This window comes from Aedes aegypti, chromosome 1, assembly GCF_002204515.2.
Source record: "Aedes aegypti strain LVP_AGWG chromosome 1, AaegL5.0 Primary Assembly, whole genome shotgun sequence".
Classification (NCBI taxonomy): Eukaryota; Metazoa; Arthropoda; class Insecta; order Diptera; family Culicidae; genus Aedes; species Aedes aegypti.
In genome coordinates, this window is record NC_035107.1 from 220476121 (window position 1) to 220502302 (window position 26182).

A 26182-nucleotide genomic window follows, 5' to 3' on the forward strand; every position below is an offset into this window, starting at 1 on the left:
GAACATTTTTCACATATCCAGGTAACCAATATACACGCAAACAAATTTTGTTGAATAATCTACCGTATCCATGGTAGAATTAAGAACTGCACCAACGATTTTCAACCGACTACAAAAATCTGTTAAGTGTACTATAATCTGGTGAAAATCACTGAGCAGTGCAGTAAATTTGACTATGTCCATAGTAGCATCCACTACAAAGCATTGTATTTCAATCCGTGACACCCACCGTACACAGCCAATTCAGATTACCGACCCCAGTAAAATTTTACTGGGTTTTGGAACTACGGTTTTTTCGGTAATTTTTACGATTACCGAAAAAACCCAGTAAATCACAATATGTTTTGATTGATGGAAATTACTGACTTAGTCAGTAAAATTGTAGAGCGTTTTTACTGACTTTCCAGTTTCCCATGCTCCGTGCTTTGCTTTTCCGGATACTGTTTTTTCAGAAATCAATACAAATTAAAACCCTATCGACATGAACATGGACATCGACATGCATTTTTCGTACGAATAAACATTTACGGTAGTGGAAGTAACCGAAAAATGTGTGACAAAATCATTATTTGGATGGTTTGCATACAAGAGGCAAACTCAATGATGCAGATGAATTTACCTCTTGTATGTAAACTAACCAAATTTACCAACGTAAGCAGTCCTGAGCCTTTTTGGTTGCTTAAAATGGTTGAGTTTCTCACTAAATTTCGACTACTTACCACAAGAAAGCGCAAAATAAGTGCAGGAAAAGATTGGTTGCCATAGCCGTGTCTCCCGGCGCCGGACGATTTTACAGCAGGTGATTCTCATTTGACACTTCCCCGCATGCGCATAAGTTTGTTTTGATTTTATTTTGACGACAAGTCAGTAAAAAACATCAACTACTGAATAGTCGGTAATTGTTTTTACTGACTTTTCGGCCTGTTCGGTAATGCTGGAAAATTGGGTCTGACAGCAACCGTAGTTCAGTAAAAAGTAAAAATTATTACTGAACCTCAGAAGTTTTCAATCAAAAAGCTGAAAGTTCGGTATTTTTTATGATTTACAATTCGTACCCAGTATAAAAAAATACCGAACAAGCAAATCGTGACCCAATTTTCCAGCATTACCGAACAGGCCGAAAAGTCAGTAAAAACAATTACCGACTATTCAGTAGTTGATGTTTTTTACTGACTTGTCGTCAAAATAAAATCAAAACAAACTTATGCGCATGCGGGGAAGTGTCAAATGAGAATCACCTGCTGTAAAATCGTCCGGCGCCGGGAGACACGGCTATGGCAACCAATCTTTTCCTGCACTTATTTTGCGCTTTCTTGTGGTAAGTAGTCGAAATTTAGTGAGAAACTCAACCATTTTAAGCAACCAAAAAGGCTCAGGACTGCTTACGTTGGTAAATTTGGTTAGTTTACATACAAGAGGTAAATTCATCTGCATCATTGAGTTTGCCTCTTGTATGCAAACCATCCAAATAATGATTTTGTCACACATTTTTCGGTTACTTCCACTACCGTAAATGTTTATTCGTACGAAAAATGCATGTCGATGTCCATGTTCATGTCGATAGGGTTTTAATTTGTATTGATTTCTGAAAAAACAGTATCCGGAAAAGCAAAGCACGGAGCATGGGAAACTGGAAAGTCAGTAAAAACGCTCTACAATTTTACTGACTAAGTCAGTAATTTCCATCAATCAAAACATATTGTGATTTACTGGGTTTTTTCGGTAATCGTAAAAATTACCGAAAAAACCGTAGTTCCAAAACCCAGTAAAATTTTACTGGGGTCGGTAATCTGAATTGGCTGTGTATGAGCCTCTGTACGTGCCATAAATTCTTTTGTTCTCATGACTTTTACTGTGCGCCGTGTGTTGGTGCTGTCTCGCTCTCTCTCACGGGCAACTTGAAAACAGGGCGCACAGTAAAACTCAAACGTTTTATAGCATGCATACACTGAGAACAGCTTTGCGGTTGAAAATACTATATCAGAGGGTTAAATTAAATACACAACGCCACTTGATTTGTGCAGACTAAATTCGCATTTATTTAGAATATTTTGTGCATTCAATTTTACCATGGCACCATTTGTATAGTAAAAATTACTATATCATGGTTAAAAACTTGCAGCAGACCAGAATCGAACCGAGGATCTGGTGATTGCCAAGCGCGAACGCTAGCCGCTCGGCTATCGACGCGGTTGGATTGAGAGGGAACGAAACGCAAATAAAAAGCGTTCATGATAGCTCAATCGTGGTTGGAATAGTAAATTTAAAAACACGTTCATGGTTCTCATTACTACAACGCTTGTTTCAGTGTAGGCTCATTAAGCTTCACTGAGAACAGCTTTGCGGTTGAAAATACTATATCAGAGGGTTAAATTAAATACACAACGCCACTTGATTTGTGCAGACTAAATTCGCATTTATTTAGAATATTTTGTGCATTCAATTTTACCATGGCACCATTTGTATAGTAAAAATTACTATATCATGGTTAAAAACTTGCAGCAGACCAGAATCGAACCGAGGATCTGGTGATTGCCAAGCGCGAACGCTAGCCGCTCGGCTATCGACGCGGTTGGATTGAGAGGGAACGAAACGCAAATAAAAAGCGTTCATGATAGCTCAATCGTGGTTGGAATAGTAAATTTAAAAACACGTTCATGGTTCTCATTACTACAACGCTTGTTTCAGCACTGAGAACAGCTTTGCGGTTGAAAATACTATATCAGAGGGTTAAATTAAATACACAACGCCACTTGATTTGTGCAGACTAAATTCGCATTTATTTAGAATATTTTGTGCATTCAATTTTACCATGGCACCATTTGTATAGTAAAAATTACTATATCATGGTTAAAAACTTGCAGCAGACCAGAATCGAACCGAGGATCTGGTGATTGCCAAGCGCGAACGCTAGCCGCTCGGCTATCGACGCGGTTGGATTGAGAGGGAACGAAACGCAAATAAAAAGCGTTCATGATAGCTCAATCGTGGTTGGAATAGTAAATTTAAAAACACGTTCATGGTTCTCATTACTACAACGCTTGTTTCAGTGAGTGTTTGATCATTGGGATGGTACACAAATTATGTCACGCTAAATTTCATCTTTTTTCGAACCGACGATTCTCAGCAAAACTTTCGAGATTTCGGTGAAAAAAAAATCTATACTGACAAAAAATGATTCAAAACTTTAAAGTCGATTTAACCCTCTAATACCCAACCCCGCCTTTAGACGGGGTGCACTTTGGAATTTTGTGTATTTTTTCGTAGCTCGGAAATAAAAATAATTTTATTTTTGGCTTAAACCTTGACTCATAACACGCATATAAGAAAAGTTTTTTATGACTTTTGAAAGTTTTTTGTATTTTTGAAAATTGTTTGAAAATTGTATTCTTATATAACATACAAATGCGTGGGGTTCATTTAACGTGTAATATAACAAATCGTACCTTTTATATTTTTCTACTATCAACCTATCACAGAAGAACAGCTTGGGGGTATTAAAATAATTTCAAACCTGTTTTTCCGTTATTTACACGGAAAATAAAAATATTTCCAAAAAAATAATAAAAAAATAAAAGTACCGTAAAAACTTGAATTTTTATTATTGCCAAAAATCAGTAACTAGAAGAGGCTTCAAGAAACAATGAAAAGGGATAGGGATGTTCAAAAATAAATATTTTAAAAATCAAGAACCAAAATTCATAGATTTGCGAATAAAAATAAATCATTGCCCAAAACGTGTTTAGAACGATTTTAGATAACTAAAAATGATATTTAGATCGAAAATAAAAATTTGGGTATTAGAGGGTTAAAAAACGTTCATTTCAGATTTTGATCATCCTTAAGCCAAAAGTTTCGTTATTAAATTTAATAAAAGTCATCCATACATTGCAAATTGGGCATATTTTAGGGAAAAAAGTTTTTCTAACATCGATTTTTTTAAGTCCAAAACAAAATGAATTTTTTCTCTTATTTTTATTTTGCTTTAAATAGTCTAGTCTAGTATGATCATATTTTCAAGTGATAAATGGGTTTTAATCACAAAATAGATTATATTTGTTTTATTGAAAGTAGTTAAAATATAAAACGGAATTATACAGAGTTTTTTTTTAATTAAATACAATTGATCTCGCACCAAACCGCTTATGAGAAAATCAACTCCGTCTAACAATCCGATGGGTTTTTTATGGTTGTAAAGATATCACAATAATGTTTCATTTCTTATTTGGTCAAAGCCAATCTTAACAGGTGTCTGGAAAGGGTCAATATAATGCTTATAACAAAAGTCATGGTTTGTTTTTTATCATGCATTATTATTTTTATCATTGCTATATATCCTAAAACGTAGTATCTGCATATGAATATCTACATTATTTTTGGGCTTCACTGAATAAATTGAATATTTTTGGTTCATCCTCTGAATTGGTATACCGTTTGGCTGCAATTTGTGTATCACTAATAGGCATAAAGCAATGATATTTTTGGGTACCGGGGACAGTTTTAACATTATCAAACAATTCCACCAATTCCTCAGACATTTTAACATATTGTTCATACGAATATTGTATATAACAGAAATTTAATTAGTATTAGTTATTTTTATGACATAGAAATGACTTTTGAGAAATTTATTTTTTGTTTAACAAAATTTATCAATTTTGAAATAAATCATGGATGGATGTCATGGATCAACCGCAGACAAACAGACGTAACACTTAGAACAAATCTCGATCAAAATCATAGTCACGAGGACATGTACGCCCAATACTAAAATCGGTATGTTTGGCCGACAGGCCAACAGATGACGGTAGTGTGTAAACGTCAAACGCGAACAAAAACGATGCGAGCGCTGCAGGTGGCGGATTGGCCACCCACCATATTTTTGAATCGACCGTTAAAAAGGTGGTCGATGCACAATGATGAGAGTGTGACGTCTGTTTGTCTGTGGATCAACATTTCTGATATTATAAGAAAACTAACGTTTTCCAATTTATTATCTTTTTTATGGTAAATTTCGAATGGGTGTATCGTTGCTTGGAAATTATTCCAGTGATATCCTTGAGCAGCGTTTTGTATGATAAAACTATAATTTTCAGGAAAGTTGCTAATTACCAGTATTTCACCTTGTTTTAAGGAATATTTTTTGTTTCGTAGAAAAGAAGACTGTTCTTTGCAAATAAAATCATGAGTTATGAGCTTATCAATTTTTTCCACGAAATACGTAACAAATTCTTCAACAGGCTTTATTATAGTTTCTAAGTTACAGCGATTGGTGGTGAGCAATTGCTGAAAAACTACATCTTCTTTGTCACTTTCCTTAGTTCTCCTGTAATATTTTCTTTGGAATTACAATTTTCACATTCTCGAAAAAAAAAACAATCAGTCGTTCTTACTAAAACATCGCATAACAGTTTTTAACTAATTTCTGCCTGAGAGACAATTCATAAACAGTTAAGCATTAATTTCATTAAATTCAATTCTAGAAGAGAATTTAATGGGGTATGGATAAAGTTGTTACTTTGCAATTTTTGCAATACTGTTGTGATATCTTTCAAACCATAAAAATCCGTTGGATGGTTAGACGGAGTTAATTTTCTCATAGGCAGAGGCGAAGCCCATTGATTGCCTTCATTTAAAAAACATAATCACCACAGACAAACAGACGTAACACTTATAACAAATTTCGATTAAAATCATAGTCATGAGTACATGTACGCCCAATGCTAAAATTGGTATGTTTGGCCGACGGGCCAACAGATGGCGGTACTGTGTAAACGTCAAACGCGAACAAAAACGATGCAAGCGCTGCAGGTGGTGGATTGGCCACCTACCATATTTTTGAATCGACCGTTTAAACGGTGGTCGATGGACACTGATGAGAGTGTGACGTCTGTTTGTCTGTGACAAAATCTTTGAAAAAAAAATTCCGATTGAGACTTTAAAAATTCGTTGTTAGAAAAACTTTTTTCCCCTAAATATGCCCAATTTGCAATGTATGGACGACTTTTAGTAAATTTAATTACGAAACTTTTTGCTTAAGGATGATCAAAATCTGAAATGACCGTTTTTTTTAAATCGACTTTAAAGTTTTGAATATTTTTGTTCAGTGTAGAAAATGTGTTTTTATTTTTTCAATTTTTTTCTCTGAAACGTCAGGAAATTTCACGACAGTCCCCCATACAACATTTTTTTGTAGGTCTTACCGTTTTCGAGTTATACGGGTTTATAAAAAAAGTAAAAAAAAAACTTTGACCCTTTCCAAATGTTAGTCTAGATCGATTTAGAAAAAACAAGGTATGTAAAGTATCTTAGTTTCACATAGTCTTCACACCCATAAAGATTCATTGAATTTTGAAGGGGTGCTGCCAATCCCTTTGTCGAGGTGTCGTGAAATCCGCAACCCCCTGAAGAAAGCACTAGTTCTTGAAGCCAGCCACTTTGTGCGTGGCGCTAGTGCTGAGTAAACAAAGTATAAGCTCTGTGTACAGGAAACCCCGCGCGTAAGCGACATATGTCGTACGAGCAAAATATCATACGTACAACTAACGCAGATTTTGTGCCAAAATAGTTGGGAGATTTTAGTAACTTATAATCACGGCAAACTGAGCAGTCTAGTACGAATTAAACACCAGAAAAACAAGTGAAATGCAAATAATGCATTCACGCCGCTTACGAAACGCGTGTGTTTAGAGCTTAACGCATCGTTTTACGGCAAGCTGTTAAATCAGCACCATCTCCAGCACCAAATTTTTGGCTTCACTCAAGTTGTTCGTAGATGACAGCCGTTTCAGTCCTGTGGAAATCCGTCATGCCTATTCAGCCATTCCATGAAAAACCGATTTAGTAAGTCACCGAATTCCGTGAAAATTTGCTATTTTGTTCCTTATCCGAAATAAGTGTATCACGTGTTTTTGGATTTTTTGATTAGGGTGACCATTTCCGAAATAGAAGGACCAGCGCGATTTTGCTAAATCTATATTCTTAAAAATAATAATAACTTTTGAACCGCTTGACCGATTTTCAATTTTCTTGGACGAAATGAAAGCTTAAAATTTAAATACATAAAACTCCGAAAAAAAATTTACATAAAAAAATATTAAATAAATATTGAATGGGCATCTAATTCTTCCGAAAGAGGTGCACTTTGCGAAAAAGGACCACGTGATTATTGAGCTGAAATCGAATTCAGGTTAACTTCTGCGTTCATGAGTCCTCTCATAGCGTAGTGGTAACGCGCCCTAACTAGAGATCAGGGAGTCGTGAGTTCGATTCTCACTGAGAAGACGTGTAACTTTTTCGCAAAACTTCACATCAATTTGTCCATTTAATCCAATTGCAAAGTATATGTAATGTTTAGCTTTTCGGTAGTTGTTAAAAAAATATTGTTTTCAGGAAATTTTTATATATTTTCATGTAATTTTTTTTTCAATGTTCTATATTTTTCAGAAAAAGTTGAAATCTTAAGCTTTCATTCTATAAAAAAGATTGAAAATAGGTTAAGTTGTTCAAAAGTTACCGTAAAATGGGGTGTTAAGGACTCGTGGGGTTTTAAGGGATTGAACTTCTCAATCAAGTTCGACAAATCACAGAAACCTAGAAAGTCGATATGTAAGTCATCTGAAATGCTCGATTTGTTCAGAGGATTGTGAACTGCATTATGTAATAGGAGCTGTCTATTAATATGAAGTATTGTGGTTTCTAGAAATTGAAAACCTTTCAAAACATTTTTGTTCAAATTTTATGGTCTAAATACATTTATCTACAAAACCATGATAGATGTTTGAGAAAAATTCGCGAGTAAGGTAGAAGATAAGGAAATTTAATTGAGATCATAGTACAGACAAAAACTTCTTAAAATTATGTCTGGGTTTCGATTTTTAAAAACTTTTATGAAAAAAGTCTCGTTTTGAAAATAAGTGGGGTGTTAAGGATTTATCAATTATAACTTTTCTAAGTAACTAAACTCATTAAATTTATGCCGTAATATATTTCAATATAGTTTTGAGTTGTTCCGTGAAGTTGAACTGCAACGTAAAGTTAAGGGATCTATTTAGTAAGTCACTAAATATCACCAAAAACGACTTATTTCAAAATTTGGTAAAATTGGTAGGAAAATGTAGATAAAAACTGATTAATGTGAATATGGGTTTTTCATGATGATATTTTCAAAAGTTGTTCACATTGGTGAAAAATTTGCATATAAGAATGATTATCTTATTTGAGATGGTTTTGGAGCTATTATATCTTTTAAGCATAACCTAGGTCCTAGATAAACAATTATAATATAAGGTTGTTTCCGAGCTCTTTTTGGAAAATATATAGTGTGTGGTATAGTGTGAGCGATTTACGCTCTATATTGAAAAGTTTTCGTTAGGATTTTTCTCGATCATGCCACTGGGTGTTACATGCAAATCCGTTATTTGGTGCAGAGTTGCTCGCTGTCACTATCAACGCTTAAAATTTGCTGATTTGTACAGGCCAACTGCGATACAATTCGGAACATTCTATATCACATCAACATCATGCTGTCTACTCCATCTCCAGTGCATTGATGGCGATAGACTATCGATATCACTGATGGGTTAAGTTTAGCCTAAAACTAGGCAAATAAAATGGAAATTCATTAGTATGATTTTTTTTTGACAGTGCTGCAAACAGATTGAAATTACGTGTTGGTCACTGAAAAACCTTAAAAGCATGGATAATTACCTCGTGATCACTCATTCTGCAGTGATTATGATCTAGATTGCTATGTCGCATCAATGCTGTTGGATGTCAAATCAAAGTGATATTGATAGCTCGCAAGTGATATTGATAGTTTTAGAGCATCAGCAATCAGCTGGTACTTTTTATATTAAGGAACTCTGAATTTGGTGTGGTGCTTTATTTAAAAGACAAATTGGACACTTACTCTATTCACACTTAAAGCTTATTGAAATTATCCTTCTTTTGACAAGTCATGACAAGATTGCTCTGCACTGTTCTAGGATACGAATACTGCATATAAGTATAAAAATCTTTTCAAGACAATTGTGCGATGCACTGATAGCTTGCTTGAAAATAGAATCAATAGGTATGGGAGATTTAGCAGTTAGGAATAGCGTTTACAGGAGTTCCAACTTGAATTATATGGAAGTAATATCATCTTTACATTGAACAAGACCTTAAGAGTTGAAGGGACACATCAACGATGTTGACCAAAATATTTTTTTTTGCAGTTGGCAAAATATAGTTTTATATACAAAGCTCAAATTCCTTAACACCCCATTTTGCATTTTCGCCAAAAATCACACATTTTTATGATTAACTCAGAAATCTGCCATAGGATCGTCTTCATTGTAATTGGCTTTTAATATACACGCCGGGAGAATGGTAGGACTGTATTTTGTTCTACTATTGGCATATTAGAAGTTGCTCGAATTTTAAGTGGAATTTTTTTTTCATCCCTTAACACCCCATTTTACGGTTTTTTTTAAATAAAAATTGAACCTACAGTGTGTGCCGATGAAAAATGACTGATTTTTTATTTTCAAAAAAATATATCTCGGATTTTTTTATTATTTTTTTTCATGTACAAAAACATTTTTGTGAAATTTCATATTTTTCTTGAAAAGTCCAAATCTTAAGCTTTCATTTTTTCCAAAAAAAATTAAAAATCGATCAAGCGGTTCAAAAATTGTAATTTTGTAAAAAATAAAAATTTTGCAAAATCGCGATTTTCCAGGTCACTGTTTATCGGAAATGATCATCCAAATTAAAAATCCAAAAACACGTGTATCCTTATTTCGGATAAGGAAAAAAAATAGCAAATTTTCACGGAATTCGGTGACCCACTAGATCGGTTTTTCATGGAATGGCTGATTAGTACATTCACTAAACATTCATATTCCTTCAACTTTTTTTTTGAAAGGTTTGTTATTTTAAAATGTTTTTAACTGAAACTCAAAATATATCCTACCGGAAAAATAAACATACATACAAGAGAATAGCCAGGATTTCCGTTAGGAGTAATTTCTGGAGCAACATTTTGCGAAAAAAAAAGAATTGCTTCAGAAACTGAACAAAAATGAATTTTCAAAAGGATCTTGAAAGGTATTCTTGAATAATTTTCTGTAGCAACTGAAGAAGAAAATTACCTAGAATAATTCAAAGAAGTATGCTTAGAGTAATATATATTTGAACTTTTGCCAGAATCGTCTAAAGAATTCTTGAACAAACATCTGGTGAAATCACAGGACAAAAGTATGCTGAATTTTTAGCAAATTTTGCACATATTACTGGAAAAAAATCTAAAAGACAATCAAGATAAAATGTTTGATGCTAGATGATGTTATTAAAGGGAGCCGGATCCTATTCTTGGCACTTTTAATTCACTTCATCAGTGGTTTTTTTTTAATGCTACAGAACTCATATTTGGCCTCAAAATGCATCGGATTGAAGTGCTTCTCATTCTCATCTCACTGAGATTTTGAAATAAATTTCTGCTACTCTGTCAAAATTCTTTTACTTCATTAATGAAACATTTAGTAATGCGCCTAAAAAAATTCTCACAAGAATGTTTAGAAGAAGCTTTGAAATGAAATCTGTGAATCGCTAAGAAAAGATGCAACATTTATTATTTAAAGAACTTCTTATAGTAATGCCTGGGATTAATCCTGAACGAATCCAAGAAGGACTGCCTGGTAAAACTAAAAGACGAATCAAAAACCGGTTGTCAATTATCTAAGAAATTCTCGCAAGCTACAAGGAGAAATACTAGCAAAAACGTTTCTCAGAATTTTTTAAAATTAACCTAAAATAACTAAAATAACTCGTGCAAGAATCCCTAAAGTTCTTCGTAAAACCTGTGAAAAGAATTCTTAGCGTCCTTTAAAAGGAAAAGCTTGGAGGTCTCCTTAGTGTAAACCCACTTGAAATATTCCAAGATTGATTCCCATTACAGATCTTGGAGAATCCTTTAAAAAATTAACTGAAGAACTGTCCCTCCATATAGAAACGCAAGTTAGATTATTACTAGCTCTATTGAAGTTAATTTTCGCCTAATACAAGTTTTTAAGAAATTAATAGAAAAAAAATCTGGTGGGATTGCTTTGAATATTATATATAATTTCTATATTGAAGCATTGGGAAAACTTTTCTGAAGTTATTGCTAATTAAGATTCTGAAATTACTCCTGTAAAAAATGTCCGAATGAAGTCTTGGAATTTCCGTCGTATTTTTTTCCAAATTTTGGAGAAATTTTTGGATATGGTGGAACCTATGACATAATATCAAAAAAAAAAAAAATCTGAACAGAATTTTCATGAATTATTGTGAATGTTTGTAGATCAGCCATTTAAAGCTTTCAGATTTTTTGAGTTTAACTTGGATAGATTGATAAAATAGATTCCACATATTTGAAAAAGGGTTCCGAGTCTACTGGAATATCTATCTCAGGGCCGCATAAAACTATCAGTTAGCTTATGGCTTATAAGAACAACATCAGCAAACTTTTTTTTTTGTAAAGAGCCCTAAACTGTGGGAGCTCAAGGCAGCGGTTTCCTGGGGCCCTCGGCTCACTTTAGAATTAGCTCTGGTGTATCCATAAGGGACAATCATGGGGCCCCTGTACATCGCTAATCCAGGTGTCCTCCAAAACTTGTTCTTACCATGCGCATTTTAATTTAAGGTCATTAATTACACTGCGGAACACGGTTTTGTCTCAAGAACCAAAATACCGCTATTTACTAAATTAAGGGTTGCTGAGTCCATTGCCGTTTTCAGAAATGTCATGGCACGTCTAGTTTTTGATATATTGACTGTTGAAAATGCTAAATTTGACTGTTTTATCCAACTTGCATGCAAGTTTTTCAACTTGTACGGCAATTTGTTTGCTCAATTTGCCACATAATTTAAACTTTATGTATAGAACAATAATTATCAACGAAGTTCATAATATTTTCGATGGTAAAATGTTATTTTTTGGTGGTTCAGAAAAGTATTTTATTATGCCATATAAGAGAAACGAAGAATTTTATATGAAGGCTGCAAACATGTTGAAAAAAATCGATTTAACCTAAATTTTATCGTAAAATTTCAACTGATTTGTATCTAAATTGAAAGTTCAAGTCCTATTTAGCATGTTTGGTAGATTATATCACAAAAAAGTTTGATAAATCATACCTTAAATTTCATGTAAAGATCAATAAAACCAGTGTTTTATACAACTTTGGCGACCTGTAGCTAAAAATTGTGACGTACTGGAACATTTCTGAGAACGGCATCAGATTCAGCGACCCAAAATCTACTAGAAACACATAATTTGATCCTTGAGACACGCGAAAGTGTCATTTTTGTTACGCTGTGTTATCAGTTTCCTATAACTTTTCATGGTAGGCGAAATCCTTACAGTAATTTTGGGGCCCCTAGGAACTTGGAGCCCGGTGCGGACCGCACCTACCGCACCCCCCTAGCTACGCTACTGCAACACAGATAAGTAAATGCAGATTGAGCGATATCAGGCATTATGTATTTTAATCTTGTTTAACTTATCATTACTTAGTATGCATATTATATTATATAATAAAACAAAATATACTAAAACTCTACAACCCATTTTTTTGTTGAAACATACTTTTCCAAAAATCATTACCTTCAAGATATCAAAGACCCCCTCCCCCAAATCCAAATCCTGGTTGCGCTTTCAGTGCATCGTTGAATGAATGAAGTTTATCAGGTCCATGACCCTTGGAAGGATCGACAGAGTTGAGGGCACTTACGAATTTTGCCACGGCAAACGTTAGAAACGGCAAATGTATGTCGAAAGACGGCAGGGAATTCAGAATCTCATGCGGATCCGGTGGTGTTTCAACGTTATAAACGGATTTGAAATAGTCGGCGAAAAGTTCCCTTCGATGTCGTAACTTAATAAGTCGCTACACACTTAGATTTTATTACCGAAGTCGGTAAACTTTTACTGGGTTTTTGAACAGCAGAGTAAACTCAGTAAAATTTAACTTTACCGAAGGATCCGTAAAGCAGAGAATTCCCGTGATGTCAAAAAATACCGTCTTAGTCAGTAACATTATCAATAGAAGAATACCGGTTTTTACAGCAAAATTAGTTTTATTTACATTGGATTACTGAATTTCCCAGCTATTAAAACGGTACCCAGCTTTCCCCTCCCTCCTATCCTGTTACGTTGGCTCATGCAATCTGTTTCCCATTTGTTTGTGATCTTCCCAACTTAATGTTCTTCCCAGTAAAATTCGACGGAAAATGTGTGTTCATTGAGTTTTTATTGTATACACCAGATAACTAATTTTTCAAATTTGCGGATTTCCCACGCGCCATTGCGCTTTGAATGCATCGGGCCAACACTTGTTCCGGATCTGTAACGAAATATTTTTGCAAACATTCTTAACATAACCTCAATAATTTCATCCGGATGATATGTTGCAGTTTACCCATGACTATTTTAGTTCTGCAGCATCCACTGATATGAAAGATATCGGTAATGAACTTACCAAAGCTTCTTGACGAAACGCGGATTTTCTGGTATCGATCCTCAACCGTTCTAGATCCTGCTGCAGGGACTCCATTTACTGATGTTTCTCTGAAGAGTATATGTTGCGTATGCGCATTGTAATGTTTTGATTTTGTTTTACCGACATCTCAGCAAAACATTATTTGAATGAAATCCGGTTCTTATTTTTACTGATGTTTTTAGTTTTACTGACTACATACGGTAAGGTTGCAATGTTACGGTGCAGTCGGTAAGAAAATCTACTGAATTACGTTAAAAGCATGAATCAATACTGATCGTCAGTAATTTGTCGACATAATTAATGAAAACTCAGTATTTTAAGCAATTTACAGTTCAAACCCCGTAAAATAAATTACCGAACAGCGAAACCAAGATTAAGTGTGTATACGACATTTCGGATGGGATTGCCTGCGCATCTTTTCTGCTTTTGAAAAAATCGACGAAAAGAGGAAGGATCGGCCTTGACCTCATCTTGAATACGAAAAATATACTCACGGAACGAAGAAGACACACATTCGTTGTACTCAGATTCAAGACAACGGAGAAAACCCTTGTTTTCATCAGTGCGATGGCGTAAGAAGCGACGGCGAGTTTTGCTAAGAACGTTTTTTTGGTGTCGAAGATCCGAATTCCACCATGGCTGATAGTTCGACCGCTGAGGATTAGTTTCGCGGAGCGGAGTGTGTCTGCTAATGATTCCGAATACCAATGTGTAGAAAGTATCGACCGCTTTGTTAATATTTGCTCCGTTGAAGATTTCCTCCCAGTTCAACAGATGTAGATCATCAATAACGGCTTCATGGTTACATCGTCGAAAATCAAAATCTTGGCCTACTGCAACGTCTGGATTCTCGCTGGTACTGCGCGTGGCTAGGCGCAGTTTTCTAGCAAAGCCAAATGAATTTTTAAACAAAAAAAATTGTGTAACTTCTTAGATGCAATGCACTCATTACATCGAAGAATTTAGGTAAAAGCATTCATTACTAGTTAAATTCCAACAAAACACAAAAGTAGGGTCTGTGCTGGCTAGATAAGAATTGATTTTTTAAAATCAAACATTTCAATGTAAAAGGTTATTTTTTCGAACAAAATTTTCTCAGGCAGCATGTCAAATGTCCCAAGGAAAAATACAAAAATTATAAAATATATGTATACAGCCATTCCCTGAAAAACCGATCTAGTGGGTCACTGAATTCCGTGAAAATTTGCTATTTTGTTCCTTATCCGAAATAAGGATACACGTGTTTTCGGATTTTTCGATGAGGGTGACCATTTCCGAAATAGGGCGACCAGAAAAATCGCGATTTTGCAAAATTTTTATTTTTAAAAATTATAAATTTTGAACCGTTCGACCGATTTTCAGCCGTTTTGGACGAAATGAAAGCTAAATATTTTGACTTTTCAGGAAAGATATAAAATTTCACAAAAATTGTTTTTTTTACATGAAACAAAAAAATAATTCCCGTTTTTTCGTGTTTTGAAGCCCTCGGGACTAAAAAGGCTATTGCTGTTTTCATTGTTTCTTGAAAGTTCAGAAAATTTTACGTTTACTGTCAAGTTTTTAGCGATGTATGTTTTTTAGTTATTGAGATATATTTTTTAAAAATAAAAAGTCAGTCATTTTTCATCGGCACACACTGTAGGTCTCAGCGCAATGGATTTTTTATTAAAAAAAACATAACTTTCGAACAGCTCAACCGGTTGAGCTGTTCAAAAGTTATGATTTTTTAAATAAAAAATCTAATGCGCTGAGACCTACAGTGTGTGCCGATGAAAAATGACTGACTTTTTGTTTTCAAAAAAATATATCTCAAAAACATACATCGCTGAAAATTTGACAGTAAACGTAAAATTTTCTGATCTTTCAGGAAAAAATGAGAACAGCAATAGCCCCTTTGGTCCCGAGGCCTTCAAAACACGAAAAAAAAAGAACCAAGAAAAACAATTCTTGTGAAATTTTATATTTTTCCTGAAAAGTAAAAATCTTCCAAAATCGTCCAAAAAGATTGAAAATTGTTCATACGGTTCAAAAGTTATAATTTAAAAAAAAAAAAAAAATTGCAAAATCGTGATTTTTCTGGTCACCCTATTTCTTAAATGGTCACCCTAATAAAAAATCAGAAAACACGTGTATCCTTATTTCGGATTAGGAACAAAATAGCAAATTTTCACACACCCAGCAATTTGGTGACCCACTAGATCGGTTTTTCATGGAATGTCTGTATATTTGTTTGAAAACATATTTTGATTCTCGTTATCAAAGTCGTGCCCATACTTTGTGGGACACCCAATATTAAGAAGGGTGGTAGGTCATTTGGCATGAAGTCGTTTGGCATAAAGCCGTTTGGCATAAAGTCGTTTGGCATATTCCCCCAATGTCGGTTTCACGATTGTCGTTACCCTGAACGCCAGTTCCCCGAATGCCAGTGCCACGAATATCCCGCTTCCCCGAATTGCCCACTTCCCCGGAAAGTTTTTGGCATTCATAATTGTTGTAAATTTATACATTTCAGGGTGGCGAACCAACTGGCCATCTTTATTTAATTGGCGGTTCTTTTGAGTTTTACCGTCCTCAGCATTTTTGCCAACATGTATATAGCCGAGAATGACAGAATTTTTGATTGCTTATCGTTCTTTCTCCAACCACTGAAGTATATTATAGCACTTATTTAAACTGCACCACTTTTTGGGGAAACGGATCATTCGGGAACTGGCATTCGGGGAAAAGTAGCACAATCACTTCGATGATACTGAACGCAAATTTTTATGCCTTTTCGTTTTATTATGTCACAATTATTTTTGGCGTCTAATTTTCTATTGGCCTAATCATCAATTTAACCTTCTTTTAAAAAGAGGCTGTTCTTGATATTTATACTGTTATATACTTATTTAGTTCAGCTAAACATTAACTATTTTCATATTTTGCTATTTTATCAATTCTTGTAAGACGTGCTGTTAGAATGATAATTACTTTAGACCCTGCCAATATTTATCTTATTTTTTTTTGCAGACGCATAATCTCGTTCGAGATATACTGGAGAAAATATTATTTCAATCACAAATTTTTCCTTCTTTCGATAATAGACAGTGTTTTTGATGTACACTTCCAAAATAAAATTTATATTGAATCTTCAAAAGTTTTGCCACAAATATTTTCTTTCAAAAATGTGTTGTTCATTTGAGTTTTGCTGTGAAAAGATTTTTTTTGCGTTAGCCGTAAACATTTTAAACGAAAAATAATCTGATTCCGTATTTAGGCTATTTTTGCATTATGCTTTAATAATAGATCTTTGGATAAGAGCTTTTAATATTTTGCAAATAAATTTTCCCTTCTTTTACCAAGTAATTTTCATCATGTGTTACGTCCAAACTGGGACAGAGCTTGATCGGCATTTTTATGAGCGTTCTCTTTATCAAAAACTGCGAACTTTCTTTGCCAATTTACTATTTTCTAATATGTGTATCGCAACAAGCTTAAAGATACTGGGATGTAGAGAAAATTATTATTCCGAAAAAATCTTCCACCAGTCCCATCACGAATTTTATTTAGTAATGACACATTCCACGCACATCTACGCCAAGATATAAAAATTCAAACTCTGAAATATTTCCAAAGCTATGCAGAACATAGAAGACAATATGTTGAATTGTATGAAGAACATAAATTTGATTGAAAATACAGCGAAAAACTTATCTGAAAAGTTATATAAAGTTTATATAATTTATTGGTGAGGAATTGAGACATTTAACAACTTTTTTATAAAAGCACTGAATCATAGTTTATCAAGTGTAATATGATTGTCTTATCCGTTAACTAGAAGTGTATTAGATGACATTGTTATGTGCGGGTTTATTTTTTTTAAACGAATTATTGGTTCTTTGAAAACGTATTTTTTTCAAATACAGTCAACTTTCGTTCGTTGCACTAAACCCGTAGCCCACCTAGTGAAAGACTTTCACTAATCGGGCTAAGTTTTGTGCTGTCAAATAACCGATTACAATAGAAATTCAGTGCTACCAACATTGACAAATTAGGGTTTATGTCAGAAAGTGACGTTTGCCTTCGTTTTAGGTGGGCTATAGCCCACTTAACGGGAGCCCAATTAAAACGAAGTGCAATTAAACGTAGTGCAACGAACGAAATTCGACTGTAGTCACATTATTATGGTGTCGCGTTACGAAAGTTGCCTTATTTTTGACATTGTGAAATAAATACTTCTTATAGAACTCTTATATTTTGGATTCTCTTCGTACTCGTCAACACGGGTAGAAATCAGAATCCAAAAACAAACATATGACTCATGATATCATGATTCCAGCGTGTTTTCGTCTTATGAAAATACACCATGATTTGGACTCATGATATCATGAGTCAGATTGCCGTAACGCAACACACGCGTTAGGTTTTTGTAGCTGATTCCTCGGAATCATGATTCAGCCAAAAATGCTGAGTCGCGCAACCGTTTATGATCGACAAAATAAAAAAAAAGTTAGAAAATAGCATACATTCAGATTCGAGCCAAGAACCTTCCGATTGTGAGCCACGTACTCTACCACTCAACCACTTCGTCATCTTCAATTTAGAGTGATCGATACGAATGAGATGAAGCAAAGTGCGCCGCTTAGTGTTTCCACACTAGATGTTACGCTTATGAGGAATCATGATTATGACTCCAGGAACCATGATTTGTGTTCCTGATATTATGACCTAACCAATTTATGAATTTCATGATTTGTAAATCATGGTGTGGGGATCAGATTTTTATCCGTGAAGATACGTGTTTCCATAAAAAAAGATTTAAAATCGGACCATTCTTCGAAAAGTTACACTAGGTGCAAAGTTTTGGTGTCGCGTTACGTTAATTTTAACCGTAAATTTTCAGGATGAAACTACAAATTTCAAAATGCTCGTTCTCAGTAATGCTACAACCGATTTTCGAAATTTTTACTTATTAATAGATGGAAATAGTTATACTAGCTTTCAGCGTTGGTGCCACCCCACTAAAACCCTCCCCGTTTTTGTAAAATGTGGGTATGTCTGTTTTCTCTTGTTTTTCACTCAAATCTGATCAAATAGCTCTGGTTTTTAATGAACTCGTTGGCTAGTGACCCAAATCTTATCAGACAGGTGCCGTTTAGTGCAGGAATAGTCTCTAACATGTGAATACTTGGCTTCGATGGTAAACAATGTGGTTCTCCAGCGGATAATCCGGAATATCTGTAAAAATGGTCAATTCATGAAAATAATCCAAGACAATATGTGTAAAGCCTGTCCACGATAAATTTCGGACACGGATGGCGGGTGTACCACAGAAAGTTCGAGAATTTTACAGAAAGAAGGATTAACATCCTTGTCAACTGTTTATTTTGTAGATATAACTCTTTTATTCTGAAATAAACAATTGTTTTTGTTGAATTATGAGTAACTTTTTTTTGCTGCCATTATTTGGGTGTCCGAAATTTAACGTGGACAGGCTTTATTATAAAACGCAATAGATCATTTGAATTGTTCTTGGACCTAGGTAATCACAATAATGGCCTCTGGAAGATCCGGAACATCCGTAAAAATGGTCATTTCGTGAAAATCATCCTAGATCACTGCGCTTTTTTCAAAACATATCAGAAATCAATTACTAAACATAACGGATGATTGGGATTGTTCTTGGATATAGGTGGCCACTATGGAGCAACCGTAAAAAATGGTCATCTCGTAAAAATCAACTTAGACACGTAGTTTTTTTTTTTCAAATCTTCTGGATGTCTTGTCATGACCAGCGAATAAATTGTCATCCAACACGCAGCAACACAGACATTGTCATTTCCTATTCTTGTTGCAACAATTTTATTGCGCAACATCAGTTTATCACCACTTGAGTAGAATATGACAAAGATCGATCACCACATACGCAGCGATTTTCTGGGCTTTGCATTGCAATTTTCGAGAACTTTCTCTTTGTTGGTAAACATTGGCACAATATCGAACAGCATGCATAAGACAAATTTGGTTTTGTTTTCAAAATAATGTTGGGCCCCGTGATTGTCATGACAATTTTGCTTCTGATTGTATTCCGATCCGCAAAAGTATGGACACACGGGTTGTGAGTGACTTGCTTTGTTGTTTGTTTTCTGTCTCCTTTGATGACAATTTGATTCACTGGTCATGACTAGAGAGTCTAAATTACAAAGAGACGAAATCTGATCATATTCAAAATAAATCAGCAAGCAACTATTTCAAATCTATTACGCAGCACTGCCAATGTTGAATCCCACGCTAAAAGTGAGTCACAGGTTTCATGTGTTGAATTTGCACAGGTTTGGATAACGAATGAAAAATTGACTGAATGTGTGGAAAACCAATGTAATGAGTAGAGCATTCTTTATGCAAAGCATGAAAATTGCAACCGACACTCGTGTATTCAGAAAATATGCTACTTCAGAAGAAGCAACATTTTCGTTGGCGGTTACATTTTCGTGTGAGCCGTTTTCAGCTTGTGTGAAAAAGTGTTTGACAAGTCTCCTGCTCGATTGGAATGACATTGACAGTAAACTTGGAATTCCAATTGGGTCCTAAAATTTTTAATGAAATCTTGTATTTATTTGATAACACGAAAAAGCATGTTACTGTAACTACTTTAGCAATTTTTCCCGCTCAAATAATGGCTATATCATGTTTAAACTTTAATTTAAAAATTTGGTCCATAAATGAACCTTGACACTTTTGATCATGTTTGACGTTCGCTTAGTCGACAAAAACACCACAGGGGTTTTAGTTCGACCACTGGGGTTGTTCCTATCTGACATTTCGTAAGGGACACGGAAATCAAAATACACCCAAAATTTGAGTTTAAGCCAAAGGATGTGACAAAATCTAAAAAAATGATTTATGGGCTTAAACCAACGGAAAACATTAGAAAATTGAGTAAACATGTGTTTTTGGCCTAAACTTAAGCGTTTGGCACTAAAATTGGGACAGGGCTTTAGGACCCTATTGGAACATTTCGCTTCTTTGCATATAGTTTCTTTAGTCATGACCATTGGCGTAAATACGGGGGCGGCTAGGGGGTGCTTAGACCCCCATAGAAAAGTTCAAGCCCTCCCTAGGAAAAAATAACTCTCATGCTAAGTATGCACCTTACTTGACATTTATCTATGTTGACATTCATCCTTTGAGTTGTATAATAATTAATTTGATTAATTTTGCAATAAACTTCGGTGATCAAGGCGGTCTTTTATTTCAATACAAATTATACTTCTTCTTCTTCCTGGCGTTACGTCCTCACTGGGATGAGTTCTTATGAGTACTTCCACAGTTATTATCAGAGAGCTTTCTTGTTTACCATTGAAGCCAAGCAGTCCCCAACATGTGTGAGGCTATCTTTTCACTGACCGGCACCTTTCTGATAAGATTTGGGTCGCTTCTTAAAACCAGACCTAAAACCAGAGCTATTTGATTGGCTTTGTGCAAAAAAAAAAGAAACATAACAATCTTTTTGAATGTTTTTACATCAAGATATATGTTAAATCTAACTACTACAATATACAAACATTTTCAAAATTTGAAGACATTAGAGTAATCACGTATGGCGAAATAAGGAATCACTATGCCCATAGCTGGTACACCTACCCTATTTACCTCTCACAAAAACGAGGAAGGTTTCAGAAGAATTGCGCCAACGCTTAAATCTGGTACAACTGTTTCCTTTCAATGAAATCTCAAATAATCAGTAGTATAATTGAGGAATTGAATTTTATGAGTTAAAATGTATTTACAGTTTCGCCTAATAATCTTATTTAATAACTCTTCTATGCAGCAGAATTCCATGATATTCAGATCACTATTTTGAGACCATAAACGTCCTTAACAATTTTGCTAAAACATGATCCTCAAAATACTACATGGCTACGTTGAAATTTTATTGGCCCAATAGCTGGTTCAATTACACACCTCTGCCACAAAATTCTGTATCCTTCAGACCACCATTAGTAAATCATAAACACCTGCACACGCTATGTCTGAACCAGCAGATTATAAAAATCGAATGTACATCGGATATTTTCATCATCTTCAAAAAAGATCAAAGGAACGGTTTAAAAATTTAACCCAAAAAAAGTACAAATAATCCCACTGTATAGCAGCTCTACGTATTTTTCGTAACATCATTAGGAAGCTTTTATGATCGTCTATTTCTGAAACAATATTCCTAGAATAATTTATTGAATCTTTTTAATAATTTTACCCATTTATCAGATCCATTAACTCCACTGTGTTATTGAATTTCGGGTAGTTCCGACAACCATAAACGTCTGCTTGTCAACTTTGCCGAAAGCATACTTTTAAAAGTACATCGCTGAAAGGTTCACATAATTTTGTTTTACAATCAAATTCAATCATTCTAACATGTATCAAAGCTCAAGATTATTCACGCCGCCATCCGGAAGCACTGTACCGGGAACATTCTTAAAAAATCACAGAAATATCTAAATATTATTGCAAAGAATTTAGTCAAATTTATATGGTGACCACAAGCGCCATCTACGCTTTTACAAAGCACGACATTCTCAAAAGGTTTCACAGAAACATTAAAAAACAATTTTAACCAGTGTCGGATCAAATTTACCCACTGTGAGGCAGAATGTCGAATGTATTAAACAAATAACAATACTAGATACATTTTTTCTGAAACCTGAAAGCAACATTACCGATTTTATCAATAAAAATAAAAAATGCTTTTTGCGTAACGCGACACCATTTGCAGAACCCTGTTGGAAGATAAACGTAACGCGGCGCTCAAATAATGAAATCAATGATTTCTGCAATTATTCAATATTTCCTTCCAGCTTGAAGTCACACTCTGATTCTTATCAATACATAGAAGGATTGCCTAGAACAAACCCAGATTGTAAAATTATAGCAGAGCAGATATAGGCGATTATAGAGTGATGTTTAAAAAAGTGCATTTCAGCGATGGTGTCGCGTTACGAAATGCAACTGCTTTTAGTTACCTTATATACAGTGTTATGTTTCAAAATGAATGTCACAACATCAAGTACATTTAATATGCAAGATATAAAACCTGTTTAATCACATGGTCACAAGGCATATTTCCGAGAACAGGCCTAATTTGATAATGAAAGTCGGTTCCTCATGGTGTCGCGTTACGCTGGAATGTGTCTAATGTTCTCCAATGCCACTACAATTTTTGTCATTCATAGCTTGGAATATCTCTGAACAACCACCACGCTTATTGAGAAACTACGAAAATTTTTGCTATGGGCTCGGTGGTGTTGATCTCGGTAAAAGCTTCGAAAATGGCGATATACTTTCTAAGTCAATCATTATGCCAAACGGTCATTATGCCAAATGACCATTATGTCAAATGGCCATTTTGCCAAACGACCATTATGCCAAACGACCATTATGCCAAATGACTTTATGCCAAACGGCTTTATGCCAAACGGGGTACAATCATTAAGAGGCATCCAACACAAAGGCGAAAATATAAAATAAGCACCCACAGTTTGGGAACCTATGGCATAATATGTCATGTTCATTCGAAGTGGATCTTGCTCCGAAAGAGATAAAACTCAATCCCCAACATCCAACAGCTCGTGGCTTAAACATACCATGCCCACACAGTTACGGATCACCCACAGTGACGGATCACTTTGGCGTTCAACATCGGATAACTCTCTCAAAACGTAAACGTTGACGTAAAACATATTTTTCCCATGTTATACTATTTGTCTTCTACCATTTGTAATGTTAAGCACAACATTCAACCGCTAAATAACGGTGTATTTGACAAATGTTTAGTTGGTACCACACAGCTTTCATTATATGGTCGTTTTCTGTAAGAAGTGCCGTCAGCATTCATAAGCTCCCACAGGTGGTAAAATTCAAATGTTAAAGCATGTTTTATGCTCGTTCGCTTCGATTTAGTATGAATTCAGCTTTGGAGAACATTTTTCTTAAATGTTGATTCTAAATACCGAATATTAGCACTTCTAACTAGTGATCCATAATATGGACCAGGAAAGGATTGTTTACCATGGTTATGGATCACTTCCAAAGAATGTAGATTTCTGTTATTTTATGCATTGGATTCAACATTTTAAGACAATAGCACTCAGAATAAAACTAATAAAACATCAAGGTTTGTAAATTTCATTTTTCAGCAGACAAAAATGGGTGGAAAACATGGTGTGGAGCGAAAACAGTACATGTCTCAGTTACTATAATGCAGTATCACAAAAAAGGGCTTTTTACCCTTGTTTCCAGCTCTAACACTGCTATTTTTTGCAGTTATATATGACACATTGTTAACTTTCGCCATACCATGCAATACAGATGCATTGAGCTGAAAATCTCTTGATTTTGCGCACTGATCCGTAATATGTCACAATTTGATCCATAATATGAAAATTGATCTATAATATGGTTTTCAGGAATCGATACAATTTTTAATTTTTATGCAATCCTATGTAAATATTACACACAAAACAGTTTGCTAACCGAAGTTCCAATTTGAAACGATTCGATTCGTGCTTTTGAATTACAATTTTACGTTTTCCATGTCGTTTTATTGAATTTTAAAGGTTGGACTCCACACTATTTGATCCATAACTGTGGGGTCATGGTATATCTTAAACTTGAACGTCACACTTCTATTCGGGTACATAATTGCAAGCCACATTCACTTTCTCCATTGGTCTAGGCAGAAAAAAAACTAGTTCTCAATGAACGTTACCACCTATTTTTAATGCACTTCCTAAGTTTATATATTGGCCGAAACCCAATCCAATCTCCCACTACTTGAGGGGCACAATCATTACTTACTTACTTTGCCCATACTCACCTACGGCTGCACATTTCCTGCCATCAAACGCAAAGCTCAATGATCCGAGTTGCACTGGGTACTTTTGCCACCGCCATCGATCGTTGAAGTCCCCAGTCCAATTTTCCTGCGACGGTGCAAGTCGGTAAATTTACGCGCAAACTTTAGTCGTCTGCGAGTGACGGTGGCGAGTGAAAGTAGCGTTGAAATTCCCAATCCCAATAAGCTTCGCGACGGTTAGCGAGCAAAACCATGAACATAGAGTACCGTAAGTTAGACCAAGATCTGCAAGAACGGTTGGACGGCTTTTTTCGCACCAATAATGCACTGATTGAGGTTCACCCGGGGCGGGTGTTGATGCCCAGCAAGTTCCAGGAAATTGGCGAAGATATCAAGAAGTTCGAGATTCGATCGGATGATGTGTGGTTGCTGTCCTATCCGAGGACAGGTTCTACCTGGGCCCAGGAGATGATTTGGCTTCTGGGGAACAACCTGGATTATGAGGGGGCCAAGAATATCCAACAAGTCCGGACGCCCCTGTTGGAGCTTTCCGCGATTTTCTCCGAGGATCGAAGCGTGGAGGACTTTGTAACGTAAGTGGATTGTGACAAGATGAAAGGGAATGTCCTAGATTGTAATCACATATCAACATTTGCTTCTACAGGGAACACAAAAAGGTCAACTCCGTAACCTGTGTGCACAACATGCCAAGTCCACGGTTCGTCAAATGTCACCTACCCTGGCAGCTTCTGCCGAACGAGATGGACCATGTACGCCCCAAGATGATCTACATAGCCAGGAACCCCAAGGATCTGTGCGTGTCCTATTATTACTATTGTCAGCTGATCCACCAAACCGAGGGCAGTTTTGAGGATTTCTGTGAAATCTTTCTGGCTGACAACGCCCCTATTGGACCGATGTGGGCCCATATGCTTTCGTTCTGGAAGCGACGTAATCAACCCAACATCCTGTTCCTCAAATACGAGGATATGAAGCGGAATCTGCCAACGGTGATCCGTCAGACTGCCGAGTTCATGAACGTGTCCCGGAACATCACCGATGAGGACGTTCAGAAGTTGTGCGACCATCTGCAGTTTGACCGGATGCAGAAGAACCCAGCCGTCAACATGGAGCCGTTGATGAAGAACTCGGCCCAGATCGATGACAAGGCCAGTGTCAAATTCATCCGAAAGGGGGCGATCGGTGACTGGAAGAACCACATGAGTGGCGATCTGTCGCGGCGATTCGACGCCTGGATTAGCGAACACTTTGACGGGACGGGGCTTGATTTTGACTACGAATAACGGCGCGCGTGGTGGTTGCTAATTATGTTCGATTTTTTATTACCGTTTGTGCATTAGTTTTATAAGGCCATATATGTATGTAGTTCATAGTGGGGGTGCGTTGGTTTAGCTAATAAAAACGTAAAACATCAGACCAGATAAAACACGTCGTTTGCAGTTCAGTTGGTTCGTTGAGTGATTATTATTCAATCGGCGGTCTGCAAAATGCACTTCCAGTGCGAAAGTAATCTGGTGCATCAAGCTTCCCGTATGGAAAAGTAGTCGATCGTGACGGAAAATCGCCGCACACCGTTATGATTGGTAGCTTGGCGAGTGGATTCAATGTGTTTTTTTATTCATGCGTGCAGTCTTCTATGAATGAGTGAAGTGATTCCGTGATTGTTGTAAATTATGTATAGTCGGGATTTGTAATGCTCTATTTATGAAACTGAGCTCTATGAATGCAATGTAAATTATCTGAAAGCTTTTTTAAACTGATGGACATAGATTAAAGCACTGCTTTAGGTGTTTGGATTCGA

General features: G+C 35.6%; 1 protein-coding gene across 1 annotated transcript; it reads left to right on the forward strand.

Moving 5' to 3' along the window:
* Nucleotides 1–24550: 24550 nt before the first annotated feature.
* LOC5565034 (estrogen sulfotransferase) lies at nt 24551–25795 on the forward strand. The gene is made up of 2 exons (XM_021838711.1): nt 24551–24953; nt 25025–25795. Exons 1-2 carry the CDS (start codon nt 24613–24615, stop codon nt 25662–25664), a joined length of 981 nt encoding a protein of 326 aa, XP_021694403.1. The 5' UTR covers nt 24551–24612; the 3' UTR covers nt 25665–25795.
* The last annotated feature ends 387 nt before the right edge of the window (nt 25796–26182 follow it).

Excerpts from the sequence above, each read along its gene's own strand:
- LOC5565034 (XM_021838711.1), top strand. The coding sequence starts at position 24,613 with ATGAACATAGAGTACCGTAAGTTAGACCAAGATCTGCAAGAACGGTTG. Across the intron at positions 24,954-25,024 it reads AGCGTGGAGGACTTTGTAAC|GGAACACAAAAAGGTCAACT; the intron begins GTAAGTGGATTG and ends TTGCTTCTACAG.